Consider the following 18,837-nt stretch of genomic DNA (forward strand, 5'->3'; position numbering starts at 1 on the left):
ACCCTCAGGCCAGAGGAACTCCTACCCTCCTACTCAAACAACGCAGTGAGTAATGAAGTGAGGAGAGGGGTGGATGCAGAAGAGTGTGGGTGTCTATGACAGTTCTCTTGACACCCTGTTCCGGCACTTTCCACCAGAGAGGGCTGCTTACCCCCACACGACACTTCTATCAGTACACTCGTTATTACAAAACATCAGGACAGCAAAAAGTAAAACGATACTATGAGGTTTGCTACGTTGGAATTTGAGCCAGAACACAATTTCATCAGTTCCTAGGCACTGATCTCTGAAGTCCTGAAATTTTTCTTTATATAACATGCCAACATTTGGGAGAGGGGAAGGGAAAAAATATATCAATATTTGCAAAATGAAAAATGATATCACAAGTTTATGATATCCTAATAAGGTAAGAGAAACAGTGTAGCAAGAAAATATAAACTTGGGGTGCCTGGCAGGCTCAGTCTGTAGAGCAAGCAACTCTGAATCTCAGGGTCATGAGTTCAAGCCCCATGTTGAGCATGGAACCTACTCAAAAAATATATATATACATGTATATATATGCATATACGTATACATATACATGGACACAAATATCTGTACACACACACACACACACACACACACACACACACAGAGGAATCAGCACTCAAATTCCTGTTAGTGACTACATAACTCCACACGAGTTTCCTCAAATGTAAAATGTTGTGGATTGTCATCATTTGAGGTAGGGCTGCGGTAAAAGTGGCCTTGAACACTGAAATTAGCAGCTACTAAATCCCTGTTCTTGGGGGAAATACAGGGCCAGGTTTCTGTGAGCCTCTGGCCACATCGCCATCGATCAATCACTGCATAACCTTGTTTTATGTGTTTCTGTATAAAGACCTCTTATTTAATATATCTTGATTCATTACCACTGAGCTAACAGCCCACACACGGTAACCCACGCCTGGGCAAAAGCTTACTTCACATGTGTTTTCTCTGTAAGGCACATCACGGCCTTCTTGCCCTCAGGAACATCAGACAGCACTTTAGGGCTAAGCAAACTCACCAATAAAAAATACACATGAAAACGAGGCACCAAAAAGACTGCAGAAAGGACACCTGTTAGCGGTGCGCGCGCTGGACCAAGAAGGCAGAGCAGCGCCCGGTCAGCCTCTGCGTGTGCGCAGGACACGACCATGACAGCCAGGACTGGCGCTGGGGGCCCGAATACAGTTCAGTGAGGAGGGGAGTCTCCAAATAACAAGGGCTGCGTGTGCCCACTTCTCAGGGCCACTGTGAGGATCTGCAGTGACACATGTTAAGTCTCACGGCAGTGTCTGGCACACGGTGGGAACCGAGACAGGGTCACTTACTTTAGAAACCATCCCTACTGAGGAAGGAACCCCACTTGCTATACATCACAGCAAACACTCACAAGAGGGTTCAAAGTACCTTTCAAACAGTGGAACCAATTCATATCAGCCACTCAGTTCCGACGATAAGAATTCTGCACAGAATGACGCACTCCCGTCTACTCCGTTAGGTTTCTTCCCTTAACAGACACCTGTTACCGTCGCGCAAGGTGAAAAGCCCACATTGGGGCCCCACAGGACAGGTGCTGCCCGTTCCCCTCCTACCCTGCCTGCTGGGGTCCCTCGTCCATTTCCGGGATGGACAGAAGTGAGAAGAGCCAGTCTTTCCTCAGACTAGACTTCTGGGAGAAGAAACTCTGTTATCTGACCATCCACAGCTCTCCGACCAAGAAGAACTCCCTCGATGTGGGATGCATGACCAGACAGGGAAACAACAGTCTACAAAACGCTCATCGCTGTCCCTGGTCTGGATCTTGATTGGTTTTCAAATAACAGGTGAAGGCCCTCCTGAGTTCCATTTGGTCTTTGGCTTTTAACCCTATAACTGGGGCTGATGAGCCCCTATTCGTACACCCAAGCCCCAAACCCCAACCCCACACATAAGGCAAAGAAGGCCACGCTTCCCACCAGATGACCCAATAAAGGCAGGATAAATACCTCACCACTGGTCTCGTGGGGTCACCTACCAAGGAAGGGCTCAGTGAGGTGAGATGCCCTCAGAGCAGGAGACGTAAGCGGGACTCTGTTCAGTGACTCCCGGTGTGTCACGGAAACCCGCACCGTCTGACGCAAATTGACAAGGAGTGGCGATTTTTCCAGAATATTCCGAGTCATGCTGCCTTAGGCTCTACTAAAAACCAGTGAAAGTAAACTTATCAATCAGGATATTAAACTCCTGGAGTAACAATTTTCATCTAAATTCTTAACCTTAGCATCTCCGGGTGAACATTATGCAGCAGTGTGCTGGGGCCTGGGAGAGACAGACATCGAGCACGCACGGCTCTGTCCTCACCTCGCTCACTGTGCCGAAGGACAGGGCGGTGGGCCTCATCCCATGCCGGGCAGGCCAGGCCAGGCACGCACAAGAACCCACAGACCCCCTCGGATGAGCCCACCTGAATCTGGGAGAGTTCTGGAGCTGCACTGTGCCTTCAAAACCCCAGCTAAACACAGTGAGGGTGCAGAGGACGGACACAGGCTAGCACAGCTGAGGAACTGCATTTGTAAGTATCTAAAGGTCTGTTTTTTGTAATGTTTGTTTATTTTGAGAGGGAGAGAAAGCATGAACACAGGGGAGGGGCAGAGTGAGAGGGGGAAAGGGAGGGGGGAGAGACAGAGAGAGAGAGAGAGAGAGAGAGAGAGAGAGAGAGAGACAGAAAGCAGGGGAGGGACAGAGACAGAGGGAGAGAGAGAATCCCAAGCAGGCTCTGCATTGTGTGGGGCTCGATCCCATAAACTGAACCGAAATCAAGAGTAGGATGTTTTATCAATTGAGTGACCCAGATGCCCCTAAATGTCAGCTTAAAAACAGATACTCAACTCAGCTATTGGAAAACTTTTCAGCGTGTTTGGAACAACCTGGATAAATGGTTTACTTTTTCAACTTAGAATTTTATAGTATCTAAATATTTCTCAAGTATTTCTGATGAAAAGTTAGCATCCAAATTGAACATGCTGGTAAGTATAAAATGCATATCAGATTTCAAAGACTTAGTATGGGAAAGAAAAATCTCATTCACAAATTTTTGTATTGTTTACATACTGATATAATTAATATTTTAGACACACCGAATTTTGAAAATTACACCAAAATTGATTCCACTTTTTAAAAACTTTTTTAACATGGTTACTAGAAAAGTTTTGCATTATATTTCTGTTAAGGCAGCACCAAAGTGAAAGAATCCTCAACTCTTTTTTTAAGAGGGGTTAACTCAGGGGCACCTGGGTGTTTCAGTAAGTTGAGCGCCCAACTCTAGATTTCCGCTCAGGTCACGATCTCACAGTTCGTGGGTTCTGGGTTCAGGTCCCACATGGAGCTCTGCACTGACAGAGCAGACACCGCTTGGGATTCTCTCTCTCCCTCTCTCTCTGCCCTTCCCTGACTCTTGTGTGCACGCTCTCTACCTCAAAAATAAATAAACTTTAAAAAAATTTATTTTTTTTTTAATTTTTTTTTTCAACCTTTATTTATTTTTGGGACAGAGAGAGACAGAGCATGAACGGGGGAGGGGCAGAGAGAGAGGGAGACACAGAATCAGAAACAGGCTCCAGGCTCTGAGCCATCAGCCCAGAGCGTGACGCGGGGCTCGAACTCACGGACCGCGAGATCGTGACCTGGCTGAAGTCGGACGCTTAACCGACTGCGCCACCCAGGCGCCCCTAAACTTAAAAAAAATTTAAAACAAGGGGTTAACCAAATGAATCTAGGGAGAGGGACTGCTTTACCTACAACCTTTCTTCTCTTCCTTCTTTTCTAACTCTGCCTTTTCTTCCCCTTCCCACACATAATTCTCAGTTACTTATATTTGACAAAAGTTAGCTCATATGAGTGTCCAATATGTCAACCCTACAAAGAAATATCTGCTTCCCCCAAAATGAATCTGTATCTAAAAATGAATCAGGGGCACCTGGGTGGCTCAGTCTGTTAAGCAGCCAACTTGAGCTCAGGTCATGATCTCACGGTTCGTGGGTTCGAGCCCCCCATCAAGCTCTGTGCTGACAACTCGGAGCCTGTCTTTTGGATTCTGTGTCTCCCTCTGTCTCTGCCCCTCCCCTGCTCTTGCTCTGTCTCTAAGATAAATAAACATTAAAAAAAATTAAAAAAATAAGAATGAATCAGATCTTCTGAGGCTGGGCGACTCCTATTTCTCCTTCCACGTCCAGTGAGAACACATCCTATTCTCAGATTCCCTCCCGACTTTGTTCCCTGAGCAGCATGTGTCAGTGGCGGTGTCCCTTGAAAACCCTGTGCCCACCCGGTTCATTGCACAAGTACTGACTGACGCACACCAGCGAGGTGCCCGGCACTTTTGTTGGCATCAGGGACACAGCAGCAGGCCTGAAGTCCTTTCTCTGTGGAGGTGCTCTCTAGATTCTAGAGGACTCTAGGAGACAAGAAGTAAAATGCAACAAGTCTCCATCGTGAGCACAAAGCCAGCCGTCCTGGTTTGTAGAATCACACCTTCCCACCCTGTCAATCTGCGCCCCACCAGCTGAATTGATGTGCACAAGCCCATCTGAGTGCTGACATATGTTCTCAGACCTGGAGAGAGGGCTCAGATGAGCCTGACTGAGGCTTGGTCAAGAAGAGTCTTTTTTTTTTTTTTTTTTTTTTTTTTTTAATATTTATTTATTTTCAGAGAGAGAGAAAGCAGGGCAGGGGCAGAGAGAGAGGGAGAGAGAGAATCTCAAGCAGGCTCTGCACTGTCAGCACAGAGCCCGACATGAGGCTCGATCCCAGAACCCATGAACTGTGAGATCATGACCTGAGCTGAAATCAGGAGTAGGATGCTTAACCGACTCGGCCAGCCAGGAGTCCCCGCATGGAGAATCTCTGTCACCACCCACTAGCTATATGGCCTTTCCAGATCACCTTCCTGCTGTGACTGGCCTCGCCATCTGGCGAACGTTCGCACTACCCATGTCGAGGCCTTAACACAACAGATGACAAAGGCTGGTGTTACTTACTGCACCCTTGTCCCAGTTTTTCAGTTCAAAAACAAAACTGGAGCTTGGCTAGGTCAAGTAGCTTGTACAAGGTCACCTGGCGAACAAACGGCAGAGGAAGACTCAAGCAAAGTACGTCAGAAACCAGGGTCCAAATCTGAAATAACAGGCTACATGTTCATGGAAATGCCATTACTCTGACTACAGCTTAACGTATCTGATGATGTGGTGGCAGGACTGGTGAGGAAGTTCTCACAAGCTAAATAAGTTCTCTCTTATTTAGGCTTGTAAACATATGAAAAGCTTTTTAATATTATCCATGAGAAAAATATTAAAACCCAATTAAGATACCACTTTTCTAGGCTCCCGGGTGGCTCAGTCAGTTAAGTGTCGGATCCTCGGTTTCGGTTCCCGTCATGACCTCACAGTTCATGAGTCCATGCTGAAAGTGCACAGCCTGCTTGGGATTCTCTCTTCCTCCCCCACTCTCTGTTCCTCCCCTGCTCACGCTCTCACTCTCTCGCTTTCTCTCTTGCAAAATAAATAAATAAACTTAAAAAAAAAGATACCACTTTTCACCCATCAGGTCTAAAACTTTGCAAACACTGCACTATACCGTACTGACACGCCTCTCGTGACAGGTTGGGTCACGCACGGCCGACATGCATCCATGCGGCCTCTTTGGGAGAGCAATTTAGAGACAGCCATCAAATCACAGAAGTATATGCCCCCGGACTCAGTAGCTCCACTTTTAGAAATGTAACCTCAGACACGTGAAATGACTCATGCTGCGTGTTCTAACAGAAAGGGACTAGAAATAACCTCCTAAAGGTCATCTACAGAGGACTGCTTTCCTAAAAGTCAACATAGCCAGGGGCGACTGGGTGGTTTAGGTGGTTAAGCATCTGACTTCGGCTCAGGTCATGATCTCACAGTTCGTGAGTTGGAGTCCTACACTGGGATCTCTGCTGTCAGCACAGAGCCTGGAGCCTGCTTCAGATCCTCTGTCCCCCTCTCTGCCCCTCCCCTGCTTGGTCGCTTGCTCTCTTGCTCTCCAAAATAAACACTTTTTAAAAGTAAAACCTTTAAAATAAAATAAAGGCATTAACTTAAAGCTAGCTAAATCGCTTTGCAGCCCAGCTCAAAGCAACCCAAGAATGGTCTAAACTCCCACAGTGTAGTATCGCTCCGAGCCCCGCTCTCTGCTACTGCATAAAACTGACAGGCAGGGATTTCAGAAAAGGCTCAGCCTCCATGTCCATCAGGAGAGGTCCAATAAGGAGCGCCTGGGTGGCTTGGTCGGTCAAGCGTCCAACTCTCGATTTCAGCTCAGGTCATGATCCCAGGGTCCTGAGATCGAGCCCCAGGTCAAGCCCCGATTCTGGGCATGGAGCCTGCTTAGGATTGACTCTCCCTCCCTCCCTCCCTCCCTCCCTCTTTCTCTCTCCCCCCCTCTGCCCCGCTGATGCACTCTCTAAGAAAAAAATGCAGCCTTAAAAATGAGATTGTTTTCAGCCACTGCACCTAAACAGGAAGTGCTCCATGAGACACACATTACTGAGGGAACAATTCAAGATGCAGAAAGATGTTTACAGTAGGAAATGTGTTTGTGTGTGTGCATAAATATTTCTCATGGATAGCTATACAAAAAAAAAGTGACGATACTTCCTATGGGAAGGTGGGAAGAAGAGCTAACATGGAATATGCAGAAATCTCTCCCTATATGCATAGCAGGCTTTTAAAAATAAACATTAGACTCATCAAAGCTTGTCTCTCCTTCTTGCTGGGATGAGCACTGGGTGTTATATGCAGGGGAGACTCACTGGATTCTACTCCTGAAATCATTATTGCACTATATGCTAACTAACTTGGATGTAAGTTAAAAAAAATACATTATTAAATAAAGAAACTCGTCTCTCCTTATTAAATGACTGCACTGAAGAACTCGCTTTATAAACCTTAACTGTATTCTAATGCAAAACAGCCTGTGTTCAGGACAATAAAGGCCAAGGCGCAAAGAGCTGCTCAAAGTTTTTTTCTACGGTGTAAAAACTAACAGGCTTTACTCGACTCCAAGTACTGATTTTGAAGGCCTCAAATCTCAAACTTATTAAAACTTAACATTAAGCTATTGTTTTCTTTTTACACAAAACGCGGATTATAGCCGCATGACCTGATTTTCCAGAGAGGAATGCTAACACCTTCTAGACTTCTAGAGTGAGGCCAGCACTCCTAGCCCGCACTCTGCCACCCAGCAGCCGGGAAGAGCTTGCACCAGCTTCCTGCTCGGAGAAGCCCCGTCCACAATCCCCGGCCCGCGCCACCGACCCCAGGCCACCAACGGGCCCTCTGTCCCCCCCCCCCCCCCCCCCCCGCCACGATCCCCCAGTCCCTCCTGCCTGGGAATTCCCATGTTTGGAGGCAGAAGTTCTACAGTAGACTGGCCTTCAATTTTCACATTTCATTCTAAGAAGAGCTGGCTTTGGGACAAACCTTCCTGCAGGAACTAACTGTGGAGCGGGACTAACCCATCACGAGTAAACACGGCTCTGTCTTCTAGAGCAAAGAGTTTCCACGCATCAAACCACACATACACTTGATAAAGTAACACAACAGCCCAGTCACCTCTCACCCCCTAGAAGAGGACACGGGACAAAACCCAGGTGACTCCGGGTGTGGCCGTGACTTCTGAGATGCTACATGAAAGACACAATCCATGAAAAAAATAACTGACAACCTGGACTACATTAAAACCAAAAACTTCTAAACACAATGAAATAAAATAAAAACTTTCTGCTCTGTGAAAGACATTGGCCAGAGAGGACGACAAACCACAGACTAGGAGAAAATATTGGAGAAAGACATCTCTGATAAAGGACCATTATCCAAAATACACAAAGAACTCTTCAACACCGACAGTAAGAAACAAGTAACCCAGTGAAAAAATGAGGCAGAAGACCGGACACCTCACCAAAGATGTACGGCAGACAAAGGCACGTGACAAGACGCACCACACCCTGTGTCATCAGGGAAACGCAGATTCAGACAAGGAGACGCCACCCACACCTGTGAGGACAGCCCAAACCCAGAGCACTGAGCACGCCAAGGGCTGGCGAACGAGGACGCCGAGCGACGGAAGCTGTCCCTCTCCCGCTGTAGGTGACGCAGGGTGTCACAGCCACTCTGGAGGACAGTTTGGTGGTTTCTTACAAAACTGGACAATGTCTTACCCTACGACACAGCAATCCCACTCTTCAGTATTTAACCAAGTAAAACTTTATGTCCACACAAAAACATGCACCAAGGTATTTATAGCAAAGCATTTTTATTCATAACCGCCCAAAGTTGGAAGTGACCAGCGCACCCTTCAGTAGGTAGAGACAAACGATACAAGCACACAACGAAAATCACCTAGGGCTAAAAAGAAATGTGCTCCCAAGCCACGAAGAGACACGGAGGAGCCTTGAACACATATGGCTACATAAGAGAAGCCAGTGTGAAAAGGCTCCGTCCTGGAGGATTCTAACTGTATGACATTCTGGAAAAGACAAAGCCACGGACACAACAGAAAAGATCAGCGGTTGTAAGGGAGGGATGAATAAGTAGACCAGGGAGGTTTTCAGGGTAGTGTGCACGGTACTCTAATGGCGGATGTATTTCATGTTACATTCGTCAAAATCCATGGGACGCACCCCAGCCAGAGTGAACTCCAATGCACAGCATGGACTCCGAGATCACCAGATCACGCAGGCGTCAGCGCTGGATACTGACTGTAACAAAAGGGACCGGAGAGTGGGGGAGGGCTGAGCGTGTGTGGAGACAGGGAGTGTATGCCAGCTCTGTCTTTTCCACTCAATTTTGCTGGGTACCTAAAGAATAAAGTTTACTAAAATAGAAAAAAAAAATACACTGTTAGCTAAGGTGACAATTCTGCAAGGAGAAAGAAAAGGGCTTTTACGATTAAGAGAAATGGGAGCAGAGAACATAGCAAGGTCAGCTTAAAGTTTTTGAGTTCCTCCAGAAAGAACGATACAGCAATAATTATTTCCAGTATAAACTAATTCTGCTGCCACTTAAAGCAACATGCAAATTCTCATCGTTATGTTCAGGAGGGTTGCTGCTTAGAGCAACCGTAAAAGTTTGAAATGAAAAAAGTCAGACGGAGCGCGGGCGCTCCATGACCAGAAAGTAAATGATGCGAGAGCAGCTAACTAGGAAGCGAGCCAGGTGCCGCAAGAGACCCTGTCCTGCGGGCGGGGGCGGGCACCCGACACCAGCAGCCGCCGGCACGAGCCCCTTCAGGTCGCAGGCCAGGAAGACACAGTCCCGAGAACGTTCCCAGGTCCTCAGAAGACAGATACAGATCGTCGTGAACTTCCACAACAGCTTTAACAGCAGCAGGCGTTTCCAAACATTTAACAAAAAAAAAAAAAAAAAAAAAGAAAGAAATTTTAGGACTACGTCATTAAAACAAAAAAAAAAAGCTGAATTTCTGACCTAAATTTCATGAGACAAGGAAGAGAACTATGCACTGGAAAGGGGGGGAGGGGAACACATGTGTCACACACACAGGCCCCACCTGGGATCCTTTTAATTAAAAAATTCTAAACATTCCAAGCATATCTCCGAACTCGTAAGGCCAGCGGCTTTCGATCTTCTGCATGAAGGACACCTGCCCTCTTCCTCCAGGCAGGCAAAGGTTGAAGAGAAGGAAATACCCACTTCGCCGCGACCCCGGGGCAGGCCCCCACCGCCCCCCACCGCCCCCCACCGCCCAGCGCGGCGACGGCAGCCTCCACTCTGCAGGAAGGCCAGCGCGCCGGGACCGGGGTGCTCCGGGGCGTGCGCGCCCCGCGCCCTCCCGCCCGGGTGTTGCCCTGGGGTGGGGGGTGGGCGGGCGGCGAGCACCACAGCACCGGGGCCCCGGGACGAGCCCCGGATCCGAACGGGCCGCACGCCTCTCCCTCCGCACGGCTCCGGCCTCGCGCGCGCGCCGCCCCCCCCCCCCCCGCCCCGCCTCCTCCCCTACCTGCGCGGAGGCCGCGGAGGCGGCGGCGGGCGGCGGCCCCCCTTGCAGGCCGTCCTCGTCTTCGGGGGGCTCGTCCAGCAGCACCCGGCTCCGGCTCAGCTTCCACATGCTCCGAGGCGGCTCCGCGGTGCGTGCGTCGACGCGCGCCCCTCGTCGGCCGGCCCGCAGCGCGCGGACGTTCGGGCTGCGGCTCCTGCACGACCGGGACGCGGCGAGTGGGGCAGGGCGGGGCCGGGCGGCGGGGCCCGGCCCACCCCGCGGGGACCCGTCCCACCCCCGGCCCCCAGAGCCCCCCCCCGGAGGCCACCGCCCCCACCCCGGCCGAGGGCCCCGCCCCCGGGGGCCGGGCTCAGACCCCCAGGACCTAGCTCCCCCTCAGTCCAGCGAGGGTCCCGCCCCCTCCCCGCCCCCTCCGCAAGACCCCGCCCCTCGCAGCCTACGTCCCCCGGAGGTCTTCACCTCGGGCGCCCCCAAAACGACCAGCTTCATCCCGGGGTCATTCCTCCTGGCCCCCACTCATCTGGGACCGCTCCCGCTTAACTCCCACCCTGGTCCGACCCCCCACCCCCACCCCGGGTTGACATTCTTACTTCGGGGACCCCTCACCACCCTGTTTCATCCCGGCTACCCCCAGCCCTCACGGTCCCTTCTCAACCCGGGTCCTCCCTCAACCCGGGACCCCTTCACCTCGGCCCCCTCACCCCTGGCCAGACCGTCCCCCACCCCAGGCTGGCCTCCTCACCCCTCCCCGCACTCCTGATCTCGGCCCCCCTCACAGCCCGCACTCCTCACCCCTACCCCGTCTCCCACCCCGGGCCGACCCCTCACCCCGAGTTGACCCCCTTACCCTAGGACCCCCCACTCCGGGCCTCCCCTTCACCCCGAGCCCACCCCCTAGTCCCCGCAACCCCAACCCAGTCAGACCCCTCACCCCGGCCGTGGGGCGCGGCCAGGTCCGCCGGGCGGCGGCGCGGGGGCGGGGCCCCGGCGGCCGGCCTGCGGTCACCAAGGCAACGGCCGCCGGACGCGGGGCGGGCGCAGTGCGCATGCCCACTGCCCTCTGCCCGCCGGGCTTCCGCCCCCAAAAGGAAAGGCGGCGCGCGCGCTGCAGTGACCCCCCCCCTGCGGGAGGACTCGGCCCCGGGGCGACTGCTGTCGACTTAGGAGCCCGGGGTCACAGGTGCCCCGGGGCGCGGCCGCGCCCAGGATTCGAAACGCGCGCAGGCCCACCCGGCGGCTCAAGTGACCTGCCGGCCCCCGCACCCACCCCATTCTGGCTCCGGCAGGTGCGCGCGGCCGCAGGTGCGCGCGGCCAGGCTAGCCGGGTCTGAGAGCCAACTGAAGCGGACCGCTGTGTGCAGGCGCCGGAGGATACAGGAGGGGGCGGCTTTAGAGGGATCCGTGCTGGGAGAGGTCCGGAAAAGGCAGCAGAGTCAGCTAGACGTCTAGTAGCCTGGTCAAACAGCCCCTAGCCACTTTGGAACCCGCACAGGCCTTGGAGCAGCGCTCTGGGCCTCAGCTGACCTGCGTCAACACTGGCCCCTCGCGTTCACGAAGCCTGACTAGTCAGTGCTGCAGTTCTGGGGCAAAAGAATGTGTAAATGATTTTCAGGGTTTCCTGACTATTGACAAACAAGAGGTGTGGATGTGCCAGACAGGGTGCAGGTTACAGACAACCACCTGAAGGTACTTTTACAGGCATCTTGACAGTCTAAAAAGTTAACACTTTTTCTAAGCTAAGGTAGGTCACGGTCACAGTCATAAGGAGTGTGACAGAACCCCCCGCCTGGACCCCAACCTGGAGAGTCAGAGGACCCATTTGAAGCTGAGGAGTCCTTGCCCCTCCCATAAAGTCAGAAATCGGAGAGACTTCACACATCTCAGAGTACAAAATGACTTTTATTTCCCGTCTCTGGAAAGAGTCAAACAATAAAATATACTCAACTCCATTGCAATCACAGAAGTGCAAATGGAGATGTCCAGCTGTCAACGAGCTAGAGAGTATGATGCTAAATAAGTCATCAGAGAAAGACAGTTACCTTATGATCCCACTCATATGTGGAATTTAAGAAACAAAACAAAGAAAAGAGACAAACCAAGAAACAGACTCTTAAGTCCAGAGAACACACCGCAGGTCACCAGAGAGCAGGTGGGTGGGGATGGGGAGACAGGTGATGCGGACGAAGCATGCACCTGTCGTGATGAGCACTGAGTAATGTACAGAATTATTCAATTTCAATATTATATGCCTGAAACTAACAACACTATGTTAATTATACTGGAATTAAAATTAAAAACTTAATTAAAGAGATACCCACCCATCAAAGTGGGTGTAACAAACATTTATAAAGACGTATGTAGTGTTGGGAACAGTGTAGGGAAACCCTCATGGGCTGCTGGCAGCAGTGACAGTACAAAATTCTAGAAGGCAAGTTTGATCTATTTGCTAATAGCTATCAAAAGTTTAATGGGGCACCTAGGTGGCTCAGTTGGTTAAGCACTGCCTCTTGGTCTCAGCTCAGGTCTTGATCTCAAGGTCATGAGTTCAAGCACTGTGTTGGGCTCCACACTGGGTATGGAGCCTAAGTAAAAATAAATAAATAAATAAATAAATAAATAAATAAATAAATAAATAAATAAATAAAATATTAATATGCATACCCTCCTACCCAGCGTGTTTTCACACTAAATATACATTCATATATTACTTGAATAATTTACAAATATATTTCATAAAAGGAATCCAGAACCATAAACACTATCTTAAGCTTTGTAACTTTACTACTCTAAAAATAATAATATAATCAAGGGCATCTTTTGGCTCTTTCAGAAGTGATTCGCAGCATTCTTTTAAATGAAAAGAGGGTCGGAATCTGTCTTTGGGGAAGGTCTGCAGGAGCCCTAAGAACAGACCCACTGGAGACAGGCATGCTGGCCCCTGTGGGGTTAGTGGTTAGGGTAGGGTCAGGGTTAGTGGTTAGGGTCAGGGTTAGTGGTTAGGGTCAGGATCAGGGTTAGGGTCAGGGTCGGGGTAAGGGTTAGGATTAGGGTTGGGGTTAGCGTCAGGGTCAGGTTTGGGGTAAGGGTTAGGGTTGGGGTCAGGGTTGGGGTAAGGGTCAGGGCCAGGATTATGGTTGGGGTTGGGGTCAGGGTCAGGGTTGGGATAACGATTAGGGTTTAGGGTTAGGATTAGGGTCAGGGTCATGGTTAAATCAGGGTCAGTTTGGGGTAAGGGTCAGGGTTGTGTAAGGGTTAGTGTTAGGGTTGAGGTGAGGTTTAGTGTTAGGGTTAGGTGTAGGGTTGTGGTAAGACTTAGGTTTAATGTTAGGGTTGGGTAAGGGTTAGGGTTAGTGTTGAAGGGGCCCTGTTGCTGAGCAGCATAAGCCAAATTTTAAATAGCAGCCAGCTACCTGGAAATCAAGACCATCTGGTAACTCAGAAATCCTCACATACTCCATAAGTCTCGAGGATCATGAGATAAATAGTCACACACACAGATCGCACCTACCCACACCTACCCCGAAAGATCTCTGGACCCACCACACACAAATATTTCAATCATGTAACACAACAGAACAGTACAGAATAACCAGTAGGTATTAAATTTAGGAACTCTTGCTTCCTTGACTAAATAAGAATGTTAAAATTTTACACACACACACGCTTGTTCAAGCCAGGTCCAACCAGCTCGGCCTTTGGACTGGAAAGGCTGAAGAATGCAATATGCATAGACAATGTGGCAATGCTTATGGTATGAACTCTGAACACACTGCGAGTCTATACCCCAGGTCCCATGGGGTCCTCTCAAAATAAACACACTCCAAGCACAAACACTGATAAAAGTCAAACACCACAAAGCAGAGGTTACAAAACAAAGCCAGGATCCAAACACAGTCCTTTCAAGGACACTACAAACAAAACGTGGAAAACCAAGTCAGAACACTTCAACAAATAACCCAGATCCTTTTATTCATGCAAGAGGGGCCTGTGCTCTGACCAGGGGCTTCCTTTCCTCGGTATAGCCACATTTCTTTGCTTTGAAAATCTTCACTCTAAGTTAAGCCGTAACCCCCTGCGAATCCAGGACAGTCTGGAAAAGAAGGCCAGACTTACTAAATAAAAAATGCTAAATTCCAGTTTATTTTAAACAGCATTCGTGTCATTGCTAGGAGAGCACGGCAGGGAAGGACATCTAGGACCGGAGGAGGTGAAACGCAGCAGCCCCAGCATGTGCCTGATGCAGGCGGGAACAGAGAGAAGCCTGTTTGAGACTTCAGGGTTCTGGAATTCTTTTTTTTATATACTTTTTTAAAAGTTTTATTTATCTATTTTTGAGAGAGACAGAGACAGTGTGAGCAAGGGAGGAGTAGAGAGAGAGAGAGAGAAAGAATCCCCAAGCAGGCTCCACATTGTCAGCACAGAGCCCAATGTGGGGCTCAAACCCACAAAACCAAGAGATCATGACCTGAGCCAAACCGAGAGTCTGACGCCTAACCGACTGAGCCCCCCAGGTGCCCCTGGCCTCTGGGAATCTGAGAAGCACTCCCCACGTGCTCTCGGCCTCTGACCTGCCATCACTTAGTCACTCATTTATGATTTTTATAAAATCAACTCATGCAATTAAGCTCCACACGTGGTGCACTGCACGTGATTCGGTGTCACAAAGACAACCTTACACATAAGAATTTGTTTCTGTGTCCAGAAAGACCTGGTTAAAAAACCTTCCATGAGCCCCACCGCCCTTCGGAGGAAGCTACTTCAGCCTGAATTGCCCTTGCTGGCTTCTAGAGCCCCTGAAAATTCACTAGTGGAGAAACACTTTTTACTTATTAAAGGTCGAGCCTGCCATCTCTGCCTGAAGGCTCAACTTAGATTTTACCCCGGCAAAATTAATTTCAAATGAAAGTATGGCCTATGGTACCACATAGAACTTTCTAGCAAAATTACTTGAAAACTAAAGCAACTGCCTCAGGAGAGCGTGCATGCCTCCCCCCCAACCCCGCCTCCCGACTTGGAGACCACAGTCCCCAGGGAGGTGAGCTGCGTTTTCTGTCTGGGACTCACTCCTCACACGGCCTGGGAGCCACAGAGGCCGTGTCCAATGGCCTGAGCTCCAGATCCTTCACGGTGGGTACAGAGCCACACAACGTTCTATACCCATCACACCTTCTCCAGAGCTTCTCAGGTGCCCCTCACACGTGTGCATTCCTAGCACAGTGCCAAGAACAAACTGTGGGCCAAATATTCATGAATGGATCCACTCATTCTCTCAGCTCAACAGCACAGATAGAAATAATGCTGGAAACTGCAGCTACTATTTACTGAGTGCTTACTGCACACGAGGCATGCGGTTGTATTTTATACACATTATCTCATTTAATGGAAGGAACACAGCATTTGAAGCCCATTGCCCTGGATTAGAAATCTAGCTCTACTTAGAAAAAACAAGACCTGAGAGAGTTTCACCAAAATGCATGCTCGTCATGCGTGGGGAGTAAGCCTGGGGGCAGAGTGAGGAGACTCCACTTTGGTTTATATAGTTATAGAAGTTGTTACCATAGATTTGTATATGTCACACACCGTGTATGGGCCTCGTGTGTTATATATCTGCTATGAATTATGTATGCAAGGTGTTCAAAAAGTATTTGCTCTTTTGATTTTTTAAGAAATCTACTTTGTGAGGGGGGCCTGGGTAGCTCAGTCGGTTAAGCGTCTGACCTCGGCTCAGGTCATGATCTCACGGTTTGTGAGTTCAAGCCCCACATCAGGCTCTGTGCTGACAGCTCAGAGCCTGGAGCCCTTCGGATTCTGTGTCTCCCTCTCTCTGCCCCTCCTCTGCTCGTGCTCTCTCTCTCTCAAATACAAATAAGCATTTAAAAAATTTAAAAAATAAAAAAAAATCTACTTTGTGAACTATAAACAGTTCACACATTGCAACAGACAGGGAATTTACAACAAACTCAAATAATTGATTTGTTCTAATTTATTTCCTATTTTTCACATAAAAAAACCCTACAATAACCTCAGCGACTGCATCCAAACACATACATAGTGATACATAAAGACTCACATTCCTGCAATTGAACATAATGTATACCATATATATTATAAATAGTCATGTACATATTCATGTGAAATGTGTTTTCTGTTCTGGTAGTGTTCTGTTTCTCAGATTAAAAAATCCCTTGGCAAATTTTGCCATCTCATCATTTGCACTACAACTCGCTGTGGGGTAGGAATGGGAACGCCTCACAGGAAAGAAACCGAGGAGGAAAGAGGAATCTGGAAGGCTTGCTGACGCATCGAGATGCGACGTGCATTTGCTGTGAGGCTTTGGGAGAGTTACTTACCCTCTCTGAGCCTTGGATTTCCATCTGTAGCCTGAGCATGATTCCTCTACCTCCCACTCGCTTGTAAAGCCCCCAGGAACACAGTTTCTGGGTCTCAGGTGCGGGCTCTGGGTCAACACAAATGGCAAAACACCTGCTTCTGCGACCTGAGTCAGAACTCGGTCACTTAACAAGCCCTGTGTGAGGCGACAGAAATGCTACCCTTGACCAAACTCCAGGGAGGCTCCTCCAGGGCCCTGACCCTCACTCTCCGGCCTTTAGTGCCGGCCTGTGGGGCCTGTGTCGCCCAGTGTCAGGGAGCCCCCAGCTCTGTGTCTGACTAGGCTCCTCACTGCCCCCCAGGTGAGTCCAATCGCCTGGCCCGCCTTCAGCATGAAACCTGTCTGGAAGAACCCCCAGCCCCTGATGCTTCCTCGTAGTGGTGTCCCTCCATGCCCCACCTGCTCTGGGGTGCACACCCCACCCACTGGGCCCCACACACTGGTCGCCAGATGGAGCCCCTTTCCACCGTTAGCCCTCATGTCAGAATAACCTTTCTTTTTTTTTTTTAAATTTTTTTTTCAACGTTTATTTATTTTGGGGACAGAGAGAGACAGAGCATGAACGGGCGAGGGGCAGAGAGAGAGGGAGACACAGAATCGGAAACAGGCTCCAGGCTCTGAGCCATCAGCCCAGAGCCCGACGCGGGGCTCGAACTCACGGAGCGCGAGATCGTGACCTGGCCGAAGTCGGACGCTTAACCGACTGCGCCACCCAGGTGCCCCAAGAATACCCTTTCTTAAACAGAGGTGCCAAGGGTGGGGACACGGCCTTTGTTAGAACAGCAGTCACCCCTCACACCCTGAAACTAAGTGTGAAGGCACAGAAACAGTGAGCCCCACCCTGCCTCCGAGCCCCTCCCTGCAGGCTGGTCCCTGACTGAGGGCCACCTTGGAGGGTCAGCCAACCACCCAGTGCCCCTCCACCGTCACCAGACCCAAGGCCAGCACCTTTTAGTCCCCACTTCTCCCGAGGGGGTGGTAAGAGTGCAATCATCCAAGACAGTGGCAAGAAGGCCACGAAGCACCCTCACCCTCCACCCACCCTTCCTTTTTAAAGCAGTTTGTATCTGATGCCTCGTCTGAGTCATTCCTGTGTCTTAGTTAACAAGGGCGGTATTTATTCCTTTTTAAATTACAGTGATTTTAAAAGGCTTTCTATGTTTAAATAGTTATATCTATACGTTCTTGAAATATGGAAACAGAAACTCATAAATATGCATTTTTCAATGTTTATTTGTTTTGAGGAGGGGTGTGGAGAAAGGAGAGAGACAGAGAGAGAAACCCAGGCAGGCTCTGCCCAGTCAGCACAGACCCTAGCAGGGCTTGAGCTCATGAACTGTGAGATCGTGACCTGAGCAGAAACCAAGAGTCGGATGCTAAACTGACAGAGCCCCCACAGGGCTCCCTAAACATCATTTTTAAAGAACCTGTTATCAGGGACAGGATAGCAGAGGCGAGCCCAAGCAGCCGACCCAGGGACGGCTTCCCCGGCTGCTCCTCTGTGACACTGAGTCACGTCACCTCTCTGTGCCTGGCCCGCCCTCACAGGTAAGTAAGGCCTGAGCAGTGACAGGTGTGATATCATGTGGCACCTCGGGGACCTTCAAGTCGGGCCTGGGGCGCAGTTAGTGCAGAGAACCTGCAGACAGTCTCCCTGAAGGCCCGCAGCCAAGCCCAGAGGAGGATGACCCAGAGATGGAGCTGGGACCGCCTCAGCCACAGGCGTCCCCCGTGGACCCCCGACCCCCGTCCCCACGGACCTGTCCCCACGGACCCCTGTCCCCACGGACCCCCCCCTTCCCATTGACCCCCGACCCCCGTCCCCGCGGAGTCCCGTCCCTACGGAGCCCTGTCCCCACAGACCTGTCCCCACGGCCTGTCCTCGTGGACCCCCGCACCCTGGACCCCATGCCCACCCCCCGTCCCCGCGGACCCCCGTCCCCACAGACCCCCGTCCCCACGGACCCCCGTCCCCGCGGATCCCCGTCCCGTGACCCCTGTCTCCACGGATCTCCGTCCCCACGGACCCCTGTCCCCACGGACCCCGTCCCCTGACCCCTGGCCCCACGGACCCTGGTCCCCACGAATCCCGTCCCCCGACCCCTGTCCCCACGGATCCCCATCCCCGCGGACCCCTGCCACTGGGCCACTGGAACCCCGGGGAAGCTACTTCTGCATCAGGGGCCTCGGGGTTGCTCCAGCAGGAAGGCCGCAGGGGGTGGGAGGGCTGGGGGGATGACACCTGGAGGACGGAGAGCGGCCCACTGTCGCTACCAGGGCAGTAACGCCTGCTCCTGAGCCAGTACACAGAGGCTGGCCAGGCTGCCTAGGGGGAAGGGGTTAGAGTTGCGGCTGGCCAGTTCCCTGGGGGTCTCAGGGTCTTGGGGGGTTGTAGG

At 50.7% G+C, this 18,837-nt stretch overlaps 1 protein-coding gene and 1 long non-coding RNA gene across 2 annotated transcripts in view; both read right to left on the reverse strand.

The window, feature by feature from the left end:
* The window catches only part of TDRP (testis development related protein), a 40,685-nt gene extending 29,662 nt beyond the window's left edge, over nt 1-11,023 (reverse strand). The window contains exons 1-2 of the mRNA XM_040489783.1: nt 10,982-11,023; nt 10,051-10,243 (exon numbers count right to left, since the gene is read on the reverse strand). Of these exons, the coding sequence (XP_040345717.1) occupies nt 10,051-10,158 (108 nt within the window). The 5' untranslated portion in view covers nt 10,159-10,243; nt 10,982-11,023. The remainder of the gene's footprint in view (nt 1-10,050; nt 10,244-10,981) is intronic.
* Nucleotides 8,328-10,022, reverse strand: LOC121039582 (uncharacterized). The gene is made up of 2 exons (XR_005794854.1): nt 9,601-10,022; nt 8,328-9,407 (listed from the first exon to the last, which is right to left on the reverse strand). It is a non-coding gene; the product is annotated as an uncharacterized LOC121039582 (long non-coding RNA).
* Nucleotides 11,024-18,837: the final 7,814 nt, after the last annotated feature.

The sequence above is a fragment of the Herpailurus yagouaroundi genome, unplaced genomic scaffold (genome assembly GCF_014898765.1).
Source record: "Herpailurus yagouaroundi ecotype Mexico unplaced genomic scaffold, PumYag 181, whole genome shotgun sequence".
NCBI classification, from domain to species: domain Eukaryota; kingdom Metazoa; phylum Chordata; class Mammalia; order Carnivora; family Felidae; genus Herpailurus; species Herpailurus yagouaroundi.